We start from the raw sequence: 14,907 nt of genomic DNA on the forward strand, positions 1-14,907 counted from the left end.
ATTTTGTATCTACTCAGTGCTTAGTTCAGTGCCTGGAACGTAGTAAGTGGTTAACAAATTCATTCAATTATGTTTATTGAGGGCTTACTGTGTGCAGAGCACTGTACTAATACCATAAAAGGTCACTTAATTTCTCCATGCCTTAGTTCTTCCTCTGTAAAATGGTGATTAAATATGTGTGCTCCTTTCTACTTACCTGCCAACTCCATGTGAGACAGGAACTGGGTCCAACCTGATTATTTTGTATTTACCTCCATATTTAGTACAGTGCTTGACACATTATTATTATTATCATTACTACTAATTTTTATGTGCTTATTATGTGTCAAGCACTGTTCTATTCATTCATTCAGCTGTATTTATTGAGCGCTTACTGTGTGCAGAGCACTGTATTAAGCGCTTAGAGCACTGTACTAAACACTTATGTTCTAAGCACAGGGATAGGGATAAATCAATCAGATTGGACACAGTTCTCTGTCCCACATGGGACTCATTGTCTAAGTAGGAGGGAGAACAGATATTTAATCCCCATTTTACAGTTGAGGAACTGAGGACAGAGAAGTTAAGCATCTTGCGCAGGATCACATAGCAAGCAACTGGCAGATCCAGGATTAGAATCCAGGTTCTCTGATTCCCAGCCCTATGCTCTTTCCATTAGATCACGCTGCTTCATATTAAGCCCTAAACAAATACTATTATTATTATCATTATTATTACTATTGCTGATACAATCACCATAATCCTCCTCCTGACTCCTTATACTCCATATTAACTCTGAAATAGTGGCTCAGTGGAAAGAGCCCGGGCTTGGAAGTCAGAGGTCATGGGTTCAAATCCTGCCTCTGCCACTTGTCAGCTGTGTGACTTTGGGCAAGTCACTTCACTTCTCTGTGCCTCAGTTACCTCATCTGTAAAATGGGGATTAAGATTGTGAGCCCCATATGGAACAATCTGATCACCTTGTATCCTCCCTAGCACTTAGAACAGTGCTTTGCACATAGCAAGCACTTAACAAATACCAAAATTATTATTATTATTATTATGAAATAAAGACACCAATTCCCACCAAATGGGACTCATGGAGAAAGCCCTGAAGGGGGAAGATCCAGGTTGTGACAATGACTTCTGATCAAGCAATCAATCAATCAATTAATAAGATTTCCTGAGCATTTACTGTTTGTAGAACACTGAAGTAAGAACTTGGGAAAATGTAGTATATAATATAATACAGTTGGTAGACACAAACCCTGACTACAAGGAGCTTATATTGTACAGGAGGGAAAAGAAATGACTGAAGGGATCTGACAGCTCCCAAATCCTGATTCCAAGGGCCAAATCGACTGACATCACTGGTCTAGGAAACAGGAGCATGAATGCATCATTTGTCACCTGGACAGCAAGATACCACCAAAATTGGGAGAAATTGGAATAAGCCATTCCGAGAATAATTGAGTGGGACATAGGTCCCTCTAGACCGCTACCCAAGCTAAAATGAATTCAGATATTTGCCTCTGTTCTCCCTACACTTCCTCCATTCACTATCTCATATATTCTCCTTAGGGACATCTTTAGAAAACCTAAAGGCCCAAGCATCCTGAAATAAAACGGGCTGATGAATGTATTCATTATTAAAATAATTTTCTTTTCCTTGACCCTGTGCTAACCCTGCAGTGGGGCCTTGAAAAGCATCTCCTGGAGTCAACTGGTAAACAGATACTTACAACGTCCTCTCAGGATGGAGCTGGAGCCAACCTCAGAGAAGTGTGTCCTAGGGTGTCACAGTCAATCATTTGAGATTAATCAATGCCTGCCGCAGCTGTCTTTGGGGAACACTGTGGGAGAAAAAAAATTAAAACCCCCAACCTCTGTAACAGAGTTGTTAGTGGACAGCTTAGAAGGCACATTAAAAAAAAACAACCCACTAACCCAACCCCAGTGGCCTTTATCTGATCAGGCATTCTGGTAACCTAGAAACGCAAGTAAACAAAAGTCACTCAGTGAGAGCAGCGGGGAGACCTCTAGATGCCATGGCTCTGTTCCTGCTCCAGCCAACCACACAGGATAGAAAGCAAGTACCAAAGGGTTTGGGGGGCTAAGGAGGTATTCTTGTTTTCACTTTTCAAGCAGGTGGCCCCTAAGGAATTCTAGAAAGCAGTTTGTTTTCATGTCCTCCTGCCTTCCTCCACTAGGAGATGATTCATTTCCTCTATTTGAAAGGCCCAGGAAAATCAGGGTGCTTTTAATGAGGGTGTCAAATTGGGGGCTAACATCCAGGATAAGGTTTTCAAGTTGGCACTGTGGGGTCTAGGAGAGGGAAGAAAAGGAGGCAGCCGAGGCCCAGAGCGTGGACGGCACTACCATCCTTCCCATCTCACAAGCCCGCAACCTTGGTGTCATCCTTGACTCTGCTCTCTCATTCACCCCACACAGCCAATCTGTCACCAAATCCTGCCTGTCTCACCTTCACAACATTGCCAAGATCCGCCCTTTCCTCTCCATCCAAACCATTACCTTATTGGTACTGTCTCTCATCCTATCCCGGCTGGATGACTGCATCAGCCTCCTTCCTGATCTCCCATCCTCCTGTCCCTCCCTGCTTCAATCTATACTTGACTCTGCTGCCTGGATTATCTTTCTACAGAAATGCTTTGGCATGTCACCCCCCTCTTCAAAAATCTCTTGTGGTTGCCTATCAACCTTCGCATGAAGCAAAAACTCCTCACTATTGGCTTCAAAGCTCTCCATCACCTTACCCCCTCTTACCTCACCTCCCTTCTCTCCTTCTACAACTTAGCCCGCACACTCCGCTCCTTTGCCACTAACCTCCTCACTGTGCCTCATTCTCGTTCTCATCTGTCCTGCCGTCGACCCCTGGCCCACTTTCTACCTCTGGCCTGGAATACCCTCCCTCCTCACACCGCCGAACTGTCTCTCTTCTCCCCTTGAAAGCCCTACTGAGAGCTCACCTCCTCCAGGAGGCCTTCCCAGACTGAGCCCCCCTTTTCCTCTACTCCTCCTCTCCCCATCGCCCCGACTCCCTCCCTCTGCTCTACCCACTTCCCCGCCCCACAGCACTTGTGTATATTTGTACATATTGATTATTATATTTATTTTATTAATGATGTGTATATATCTATAATTCTATTTATACATTTTGATGCTATTGATGCCTGTCTACTTGTTTTGTTTTGTTATCTGTCTTCCCCTTCTAGACTGTGAGCCCGTTGTTGAGTAGGGATTGTCTCTATTTGTTGCCGGATTGTACTTTCCAAGCACTTAGTACAGTGCTCTGCACACAGTAAGCAATCAATAAATACGATTGAATGAATGAATGAATAAATGAATGAATGAAAGGAGAGTCAGCAGAATGGGCAGTGACCACCCCACAATTGGGTGGGTTGACTCCAATTTTCTCGCTTTTAGTATTCAGTTTAACGTTTGTCCCTGGTTGGTTCCAGCTGTATCCAGGGACATCTTCCCTCTAACTGTGCCACACCTCTCCCAAGCCTATCCCAGCCAGGATTTTTCACCAACTGAACCCAACCCAATTCCCATAGTAACATCTGTGGTATTTGGTAAGCATTTAATATGTCCTAATCACTGTTCTAAGCACTGGGGTAGATACAAGATAGTCAGGTTGGACTCAGTCACTGTCCCACACAGGGCTAGGAGTCTAGGTAAGAGAGAGAACAGGTATTGACTCCCCACTGAACAGATGAGGAAATGGAGGCACAAGGTCACACAGAGGACAAGTGGCAGAACCCAAGTCTTCCAAATTCCAGGCCCATACTCAGTCCACTGGGCCTTGCTGCTTTGGCATACATGTCTTTTTATATCTTATATTCACAATCTCCATGTGATGCTCACCCTTTATTGAGCTGCTTCAGTGCCAGATCAAGATATATACTGGAAATCCAGGGTTTAACCCCAGTTTATATGCGGAATGCATGCTGGGTTTGAGCAATTCCTTTTTCTTGGGCATTTCTAGTTTCAGTAATTAATCAATATCCAGACTTAATGCATTAATATAAAAATGGATCATTTGATAAAACGTATAGTTAATGAAAATAGTAGCAACTCATATTTTAATAAAAAGTTGCTATGATTCTAGGTTTTCCTTCTGAGATGGCTGAGAATTTGGCAGACATCCTCTTCCTCACTAATTCTTGCCAATGTCTAGGGATTAGGAAGCAACCATGACTAATCACATTTCCAGACCCTGGGATTGGCCTCTAGTCTTGAAACGAGTAAAGGATGGAGTCAGTCATCCTGGCCCTCAACCCTAGCCAAGACTTGATATTCTAGTTCATGGGTCCTCTTACTTACTAATAATGTTGTTTCCATGGCGTGACCCAACAGAAACCTAAGGGACATTCATGGATAGGGCTTTTGAAAGAAGATTTTTCCAGAATTTGTTAGTGCAAATCCATAGCTTTCTTGTTAGGATTTGGGCAAATCCATTTCTCTTCTTCTCTGGCCTTATTTATTAAGGCAGATTAGATCATTCTTATGTTCTCACCCTCAGGCAGTTGTGGGAATGATGAGTTTTAGTGTAAATAATCACTCTGGCTTGGAACTCTCTACCAATTCATATATAACAGACGGCTGCTCTCTCCACCTTCAAAGGCTTCGAAGACTCCAATAATCTTTCCCCAAGTAATTTCTTATTTCCCTTACTCCCTCTCCCTTCCACTTATGCACTTGGCTCTTTAAGCATTTGATATTCACTCACCCTCAGCCCCACAACACTTATGTACATATCTGTATTTTATTTCAATGTTTGTTTCCCCCCTCTAGTCTGTAAGCTCTTTGTGAGCAGGCAATGTGTCTACCAACTCTGTTGTGTTGTACTCTCTGAAACGCTTAGCACAGTGTTCTGCACACACTAAATGTTCCATTAACACCAATGTTTGAAATATTATTATGGCATTCTGAGCCTATTGTGAGTTATTATTTTTGATGAAAATACAACTCTGTATAGAAGCTTTCTGGTCTGGTCTCATTTCCATAAACTACATTGTGTCATTCAAAATTTTAATGATTTGCTATTCTTTAATGAGGATTATTTTGAGAAAGGACTGTATATTCATTTCAAATCAGACATAATGATCTATGACTTGAATTCATTCTTTTTCTTCTCTGTTTGCTAGGAAAAGGTTAATTGGAGATGTAATGCAGCCTTTCAAATAATTCCAAAAAATGTTCAATTCTTTCAGCCTTCAAAGATAGCCAAGTGAATGAAATCAGTATTTTCACTAGTCAGCTGGTATAATAATAATGATGATGGTATTTGTTAAGCGCTTAGTAAGCACTTTGTTAAGCACATAGTAATGTGCCAAGCACTGTTCTAAGCACTGGTATAAACAGTCACCTTTGGGGACTGTTTTTTTTTGTAAAGCAGATTTCATCTAATACATTAACAAATTTTTAGAGTTTTTTAAACGTATTAACTTATATGCTGAACTGCATATGTATGCATGTATATTCATAATATGTATGCATTTTCAGCCATAAAAGAAGAAAAGATAATACATTTCAGTTCTCCCATAATTGTGTTTACACTAAACCTGCTGGATCAAATTCCCTTGAGTAATTAGGAAACATTTTTCAATCAATTTAGTGCTTATCATGCACAGAGCACTATAGCAAGCACTTGAGAAAGTACAATATAATCATTCATTCATTCAACTGTATTTATTGAGCGCTTACTGTGTGCAGAGCACTGTACTAAGTGCTTGGGAAGTACAAGTCAGCAACATATAGAGACGATCCTTACCCAACAACAGGCTCTCAGTCTAGGAGGGGGAGACAGACAACAAAACAAAACATGTAGCTATATGCACATCATTAACAAAATAAATAGAATAGTAAATAAGTACAAGTCAAATAAATAGAGTAATAAATCTGTACAAATATATACAAGTGCTATGGGGAGGGGAAGGAGGTAGGGCAGGGGGAATGGGGAGGAGGAGAGGAAAAAGGGGGGTCAGTCTGGGAAGGCCTCCAGGAGGAGGTGAGCTCTCAGTAGGGCTCTGAAGGGAGGAAGAGAGCTAGTTTGGCGGATGTGTGGAGGGAGGGCACTGCAGGCCAGGGGAAGGATTTGGGCCGGGGGCCGACGGCGGGACAGGCGAGAACGAGGTACAGTGAGGAGGTTAGCAGCAGAGGAGCGGAGGGTGTGGGCTGGGCTGTAGAAGGAGAGAAGGAGGTGAGGTAGGAGGGGGCAAGGTGATGGACAGCCTTGAAGGCGAGAGTGAGGAGTTTTTGCTTGATTCGTAGGTTGACAGGTAGCCACTGGAGATTTTTGAGGAGGGGAGTAACATGCCCAGAGCATTTCTGCACAGAGATAATCCGGGCAGCCGAGTGAAGTATAGACTGAAGTGGGGAGAGGCAGGAGGATGGGAGATCAGAGAGGAGGCTACCAATTAAGTTGGTAGACACATTCCCTACCCACAAGGAGTGCGGGTCTAACTGGGTAGAGTTTGTGTGATGTTGGAAGAACTGGTGATAATGATAACTGTAATATTTGTTAATTGCTTATTATGTGCTAAGCTCGGGGATAGATACAATACAATCCGATTAGACACAGTTTTTATCTCACACAAGGCTCACAGTCAAAAGGAGAAGAGTATTTTATCTCACACAAGGCTCACAGTCAAAAGGGTATTTAATCCCATTTTACAGATAAGGCACAGAGAAGTTAAATGACTTGCCCAAGGTCACTCAGCAGGCAAGGAGCAGAACTAGAATTAGAACCCAGATTTCCTGATGCCCAGTCCTGTTCTCTTTCCAATATGCCATGCATGCATATGAGCATAGCATCGGACGAAGTGTAAGTACCACAATGCGATATCTCCATGAGGTTCTTCAATCCTCCTGGAACACAGATGTGGTTTATACAAAAGGAAAGTTCTGCGATTGCATTATGGCAGTTTTGGGTTGTAGGTAGAATGTGAAGTTTCCACGTGCTGTGCTTTTCAGAGGACTTTAGGAAGAAGACAGTGCTTTGAAAAAAGAAATGGACCAAATATCTCTCTTTTTCTTCCTTCCTAATTTGCCATTAGAAATTGGTAAGGAACCTAGAAGCAAACCCATTTTACAAGTGGCACTGGGGCAGAGCTACAACCTCAGAATCTGGCTCCAAGTCTTCTCCCAGATACCTAGCCTATTCCTTATCTGCATTTCTCAACTGCTACTGCTTAATGCACAATGGATGCTGTCACTTACTGCTACTACTACTGCTACTACTAAACCTATGGGTCAATTCAGGCCTACCCCAGCAGGACCAGAGAAAGGAGGCAGAAATTACTTTGCACATAGTAAGTGCTTAATAAATGCCATCATTATTATTATTATTATTAAATAGAGAGAGGAGTAATCAAGCAGCAATCTCCCCTGCTGGAGGAACTCAAATGGCCAGGACCCTGGGGCAGGAATAATGCAATTCTAATGGAAGTTCTATCCATGCGGCCTAGGCAAGTGAACCCCAATCCACAATCTAATCTCCAAGGAGCATGAATAACTCCCTGGATGTTGCTTGGAATGAAAGGTTTCAGCCCATCTCCAGGCAGGGAAGCTTTGATTCGTCTAAGATCCCAAAGTATTATGAGCTAGGAATCATTTGGGGGGGTTGGATCTGCATTTAAAAATTAATATATGACTGTCATGTCCCAGTCCTGATATTCAAGTGGCTTTACTAATTTCCAAAAACGCGAGCTGGGCTCTATTCATTATTGATAGACTCGGGCCCTGTACAGGTGAGGTTTGCTAGGGCACGGTGATGCGTGCAGTGAACAGGAGCTCTTTACATTTCGTATCTGTGCGTCAGGTGCCATGATAGTTAGATTGTGTGTCACTGTAGAACCAACGACTGCTACTAATGTGTTCCAAATTCTTAACTTTTGTTTTAGGTGACAATTTCTCCAGGTAAAATGTCAGCCAAGAATACCACCGAGCTAGCCCAATTCATGGACAAGTAAGTCTGTGGCGATGAATAGTGATGGGTTTTTTAACCCAAACTAAGCGCTAACCATCATATTTCCCTGGAGCTGAAAGACCCCCTCAATAACAGATATTGAAACAATCTGGGGTTTTCTTTCCCAGCCTATTGTTTCCTAAGAAATATGATTTGCATTTATTGTATAATCAATATGCTGGCTAAAAAATGTTGTTATCTAATTCTATTAAACTTCTGGGATGCATATTATCTGAACTCTGAGGTTCCGTCTTTTGCACCAATTCGGTGTCTCCTTTATTGACTCATGGTTGGTGCTAAATTGGGCAAAGGCAAAGCAGTTATTATTCTGCGGTTGGGGCTTTGGTTATATGAGAGAGAGGGAACCCTTCGCTAAAGACAGCAAACAGAATTATATTAGAAGGAGGCCATAAACCAATTCTGGGTTTTGTTAGCCTCTTCCATATAGTTAGTGCTTGGTAATGATAAAGCATGCTGATGAAATGACAAGAGTCTACAGTAATGAATGACAGATGAGCCTTGGCCCTGAAACAGTTAACTAGTGTAAGTGAAATGTCTTAAATTGTCTCCAAGATGCATGAAGTTCCTTAAAATTCACATGGCTAGAAAGCAACTGAAATCCATCTCGCTTTCTGCAAAAACTTACTGGTGTACTCTGAATTTGTAGCTCACGCTCACTTAAATGAATCAAATGGATTCATTGATGGCCTGGGAATCAGAGGACCTGGGTTCTAATCCCAGCACTGCCAATTCCTTGCTATGTGACCTTGGACAAGTCACTTAACTTCTCTGTGCCTCAGTTTTCCTGTTTTTCCTCCTACCTAGACTATGAGGCCCATGCGGTACAGAGATGGTGTCCAGCCTAAATAACTTGTACCCACCCCACTGCTTAGAACAGTGTTTGATGCATAGTAAGCACTCTCTGCACACAGTAAGCACTCAATAAATATGACAAAGAGTGAATGAATGAATGAACAAACACCATAAAAAAATGGATGAGAGCACAGGGAAGACATTTCTTCTTTAAACAAGAAGGTGTCCCTTTTCAGATGGAAATAGGTTGGATCCTAAAGGTATCAAACCTGACCTGAAACTGAGCAGGCTGGGCTCTAAAACAGAGAGCCTTCATTCAATCCCAAAATAGCTGAACAATCCTGGATACAGGCATTTACGGTAATGGTGATTGCCATGAAAATGTATCCCACTGAAGAAGAACAGTCTGGCCGGTAACAAATATACGCATTGCATGATTTTTCCCCAGGAGAACGTTAGAGAGAGGGCAAGGATTCACATTTAAAATCTGGGCACATCAAAGTTTCAGCGAGTCAAATGGGGAAGACTGTAAATGATTTATGATTAGGCCTTGCAAGTGGGATCAAGCTTCAAGGTCTGATGGTGTAGTATTGTTTTTCCGGGAATATTTTAGCTCCACATCAGTCTTTGGTTATACTGAGATGTTTCACTTGGTGAGGCTGCATGGTGAAGTTTGATATTTTCCCATGTCACTTCAATGAGAGAAGATGAAATATGTCTCTGAAGTGATGGGTATTGGCTAGTTAGGTCTAATTTGACATCTGTTTTGGAGGTTAAGTGGCTGGCCATGGGAACAGACTTTTCTATCCAGGAGAGGACTGCTATATAACGCTCAGCAATGTTTAGTAAGAGGGAGGGTCATTTGAGAGGGCAATCCTAGTGGAAAAGTCAGAGGACCCAAATTCTAGTCCCAGCTCTGGAACTTGCTTGCTGTGTGACCCTGGGCAAGTCACTTAACTTCTCTGTGTCTCAGCTTTCTCAACTGTAAAATGGGGGTTCAATATCCATTCTCCTTCCTTCTTAGGCCTATGAGCTCCATGTGAGACAGGGACTGTAATAACTTGTATCTCCTCCAGCACTTAGAATAGTGCTTGACACGTAGTAAGCACTTAACATCATCATCCTCTGTGATATTTATTGAGTGCTTACTGTGTGAAGACCACTGTACTCAGTGCTAGAAGCCATATAGGAGTGGCAAAGGCAATTTAATAAAAATAAAAAGGGGTTTGCAGATTCTAGGAAGCAAATAGAAGCCAATAAAGAAAAAAAAAAGAAACAAATGTTAGGACTTTCAATCAATCAATCAACCAATGGTATTTATTGAGCACTTACTTTGTGCAGCGCACTGTATTAAGCACTTGGGAGAGTCCAATACAACAGAATTAGCAGACAGCTAAATGATCTTGTTACTAGGTTGGAGGAATGAACTCTGGAAAAGAGGAAAAACCTGTTTGAGAAAGATACAAAGGGAAAATGAAATAATGACTATGCATGGAAATTTGGAGAGAACATTCTAATTAGAAATTAGAGAAGCTTGGCAAATGGTTAGAGCATGGGCCTAGGAGACAGAAGGTCATGGGTTCTAATCCTGACTCTGTCACTTGTCTGCTATGTGACCTTAATAATAATAATAATGGCATTTATTAAGCGCTTACTATGTGCAAAGCACTGTTCTAAGCGCTGGGGGGGATACAAGGTGATGAGGTTTTGCCCCCTGGGGGGCTCACAGTCTTCATCCCCATTTTACAGATGAGGGAACTGAGGCCCAGAGAAGTGAAGTGACTTGCCCAAAGTCACACAGCTGACAAGTGGCAGAGCTGGGATTCGAACCCATGACCTGTGACTCCAAAGCCCGGGCTCTTTCCCACTGAGCCACGACCTTAGACAATTCACTTCACTTCTCTGTGCCTCAGTTACTTCATCCGTAAAATGGGGGTTGAGACTGTGAGCCCCATATAGGACAGGAACTGTGTGATTTGCTTTTATCCACCCCAGAGCTTAGTTCAGTGCCTGGCACATAGTAAGTGCTTAATAGATACCATTAGTATTAATTAGGAAAAAACATTCAACTACCTCTTATTTTCTGAAATGGTTTCATTTACTCTTGAGAGAGATATGCCTGAAATCAGAATGTCTACATCCCTGGATTCTGTCTGTTCTTTCTTAATCGAAAGACTCCAATGAAGCCACATAATCTCCTTTTGCAAAGGATGTTGACCAGTTGTTCTCTGTGTCCACAAAGAACCAAATAAGAGGAAATGGACTTATGTTTTGGTAAATAGATACAGCAATTATTAGTCAAATGGGGGAGAAACTGCAAAAAACAGACCCACTAATAGGGTAAATCAAATTCTGATTTCAGCAAATGTCTTCAGTAATTAACTGGGCAAAATTGCAGGAATTACTCTCCTGCATAGACACAAAATTATGAAACTGCTAGGTATCTTAAGAAGACATCCAGTACTGCCCTTACCTCATATATGAGAAGGATAAGCTTCTATTCTTTTCTCACAGATTCCCAGACACTCTTCCGCCTCGTTGGCAACCTGTTTCAGAGTTTCATCACCTTGGCAGTCTGGAAGTTCTGCTTTATGTCCAGTCAAATTCTCTTCTGCTTTCAATTAAGTTAATTTCCTCTTGTTTAGTGTTTTGTGGGCATGGGCAATAACTGGCTAACATGTCCCTTGTGAAAACTTTTCAGAGTTTGGAGGCTTCTCCAGAGGTGCCAAGTTTTCATTTTGAACTTGGTGGTGAATTGAGGCAGGACTTCAGGATGGCGCGTCAAGGGGTTAGGCCTTTGAGAGTAGGAGGAAGAAAACAGAGGGAGAGGGAGGAAAAGAGAAAGTGGGGTAAGAGAGCTGGAGGTGCTAAAATAATAATGATAGCATTTATTAAGTGCTTACTATGTGCAAAGCACTGTTCTAAGTGCCGGGGAGCTTACAAGGTGATCAGGTTGTCCTGAAGGGGGCTCACTGTCTTCATCCCCATTTTACAGATGAGGTAACTGAGGCACAGAGAAGTGAAGTGACTTGCCCAAAGTCACACAGCTGGCAATTGGCAGAGTCAGGATTTGAACCCATGACCTCTGACTCCAAAGCCCATGCTCTTCCCACTGAACCACGCTGCTTCTAAAAGGCAGGGGAAGGTAGGAGAGGAGTAAGAGGTTTCCCCCCTAGACTGTAAACTAGTTTTTTCTTGTGAGCAGGAAACATGTCTAACAACTCTATTATATTGTACTCTCCCAAGCACTTAGTTCAGTGCTCTGCACAGTGTAAGTACTCAATAAATGCCATTGATCAATTGACTGATAGAGGGAAGAAGGGGGGGAAGGGAAGCAAAAGGGAAGGGAAGAGGGAGGGGAGGAAAAGAAAAAAAGAAGGGAAATAGAAGGAGATTTTTTTTCATGTCATGGCTACTGTAGATTGTCTTATCCTCACCAGGCTCTAGGCAAGCCGCCTATATGTTGCCAACTTGTACTTCCCAAGCGCTTAGTACAGTGCTCTGCGCACAGTAAGCGCTCAATAAATATGATTGAATGAATGAATGGCACAGTGGATAGAGCACAGGCCTGTGAGTCAGAAGGTCATGAGTTCTTATCCCGGCTCCACCACTTGTCTGCTGTGTGACCTTGGGCAAATCAGTTCACTTCTCTGCACCTCAGCGACCTCATCTGTAAAATGGGGATTGAAACAGTGAGCCCCGTGTGGGACAGGGGACTGTGTCCAACCACATTTGCTCATAACCACCCCAGTGCTTGTACAGTGCCTGGCACATATTAAGCACTTAACAAATGCCGTTATTATTATTATTATTACTCGTCTCACTTCACAAATCCTGGGAGATTTTCCAGGGACGAGATGAGGCTCAGAACTAAAGAGCCAGTGTAAAGTCTGGTCCCGCTGCTGCTGCATTGCTAGCACCATGAGTAGCTCTTCATCCTTAATAAATAATAATAACTGTGGCATTGACTAAGCATTTACTATGTGCCAAGTATCATTCTGGCCTGGAATGCTCTCCCTCCTCACAGCCGCCAAACTAGCACACTTCCCCCCTTCAAAGCCCTACTGAAAGCTCATCTCCTCCAGGAGGCCTTCCAAGACTGAACTTCTGCTCCTCCTCCCCTCCCTGTCACCCCGACTCCCTCCCTCTGCTCTAACCACCTCCCCGCCCCACTGCATTTGTGTATATATGGACCCATTTTTTTCTATTCATTTTATTAATTATGTGTATATATCTATAATTCCATTTATTTATATTGATGCTATTGATGCCTGTCTGCTTGTTTTGTTTTGTTGTCTGTCTCCCCCTTCTAGACTGTGAGCCTATTATTGGGTCATGATTGTCTCTATCTGTTGCCAAATTGTACTTTCCAAGTGCTTAGTACAGTGTTCTGCACACAGAAAGCACTCAATAAATACAATTGAATGAATTGTAAGTACTGAGGTAGATTCAAGATAGCCAAGTGGGAATCCTTCTTAGAATGTAGTGACCATGCGCTATTGCCAGCTGTGTGACTTTGGGCAAGTCACTTAACTTCTCTGTGCCTCAGTTACCTCATCTGTAAAATGGGGATTAAGACTGTGAGCCCTCCGTGGGACAACCTGATCACCTTGTAACCTCCCCGGCGCTTAGAACAGTGCTTTGCATGTAGTAAGCGCTTAATAAATGCCATCATCATTATCATCATCATGAACACATTTCTTATCCTCGCCAACTACTGCCCTATCTCTCTTTCTGGCCTAAATTCTTCCCCCTCTTTTCTAACTCCAACAGTCCAGATTTCACCCTCATCACCCTGCTGAGTCCTCACTCACCATGATCCACTTCTGGCAAAATCTACCAGGCTTTCTCTATCCTAATCCATCTTAATCTTTCTGCCGCTTGCAACATGGTTTACCAACCCTTCTTCCTAAATGCTCTGGCTTTGGCTTCACAGACTGCAACTTTTCCGGTGGTCATGTAACTTCCCCGATTACTCTTTCCTTGGCTGCCTCATCTTTCTCTCCTCATCCTTTATCTGTGAGTGACCACAGGGCTGGATTGGCCCTAAATCAATTAGTGGACAATTGATTGTAGACTGTAGTTTGTAGACTTTAGACTGAAAGATCCTGGGCAGAGTGCATGTCTACTGAGTCTGTTGTAGTGTATTCTCCCAAGCTCTTAGTACAGTGCTCAATAAATTTGATTGATTGATTGAAATCCCAACCTTCCTAGTTAGGAATGGTGGGAAGGGGGAGGTTGAAGAATGGAAGCTCTTTCAATTCCAAGCACCAGTCCTTTCCTGTCTCCAAGCAGGAATAGAGTAGGGGCCTGGGGAACAGAAGGACCTGGGTTCTAATCTGCCACTTGTCTGCTGTGTGACCTTGGGCAGGTCACTTCACTTCTCGTGCCTCAGTTACCTTGTCTGTAAAATGAGGAATAAGACTGTGAGTCTCACGTGGGACAGGGACTATATCCAACCTGATTACCTGGTACTCACCCAGGACTTAGTACAGCGCCTGGTACATAGTAAGTGCTTAATAAATACCATTAAAAAAATTAAACTAGTCAGGAGTTTCTCCAGGCCAGACAGAACCTAGATCAGTTCAAACTGATCCACACGGCCACAGACCCAAAGGGATAGTTTTAGTTTCCTGATCAATCAATTCATGGTATTTACCGAGCCCTTACTGTGTGCAGAGCTGCTGTAGTAAGTACTTGGGAGAGTAGACCAGACCCTTAAAGCTAAGGTCTGGAGCATGGTTTAGTGGCTGGAGCTCCAGCCTGGGGGTCAGAAGAACCTGGCTTCTAATGCTGGATCCACCACTTGTTAGCTGTGTGACCTTGAGCAAATCACTTGCCTTCTCTTTGCCTCAGTTACCTCACCTGTAAAATGGGGATTAAGACCGTGAGCCCACTGTGGATAGGGACTGTGTCCAAGTTGATTTGCTTGTATCTAACCCAGAGCTTAATACAGTGCCTGGCACACAGTAAGTGCTTAACAAATATCATAATTATCGATATTATTATTAGACTCTTCATCATCATCATCATCAATCGTATTTATTGAGTGCTTACTATGTGCAGAGCACTGTACTAAGCGCTTGGGAAGTACAAATTGGCAACATATAGAGACAGTCCCT

At 42.8% G+C, this 14,907-nt stretch overlaps 1 protein-coding gene across 1 annotated transcript in view; it reads left to right on the forward strand.

The window, feature by feature from the left end:
- The first annotated feature begins 2,004 nt into the window (after positions 1 to 2,004).
- FAM81B (family with sequence similarity 81 member B) overlaps positions 2,005 to 14,907 on the forward strand; it is a 40,080-nt gene continuing 27,177 nt past the window's right edge. Inside the window, exons 1-2 of the mRNA XM_038765893.1 lie at positions 2,005 to 2,068; positions 7,908 to 7,972. Coding sequence (XP_038621821.1) covers positions 7,929 to 7,972 — 44 coding nt within the window. The 5' untranslated portion in view covers positions 2,005 to 2,068; positions 7,908 to 7,928. The remainder of the gene's footprint in view (positions 2,069 to 7,907; positions 7,973 to 14,907) is intronic.

Source organism: Tachyglossus aculeatus, chromosome 23, assembly GCF_015852505.1.
Source record: "Tachyglossus aculeatus isolate mTacAcu1 chromosome 23, mTacAcu1.pri, whole genome shotgun sequence".
Lineage (NCBI taxonomy): Eukaryota > Metazoa > Chordata > Mammalia > Monotremata > Tachyglossidae > Tachyglossus > Tachyglossus aculeatus.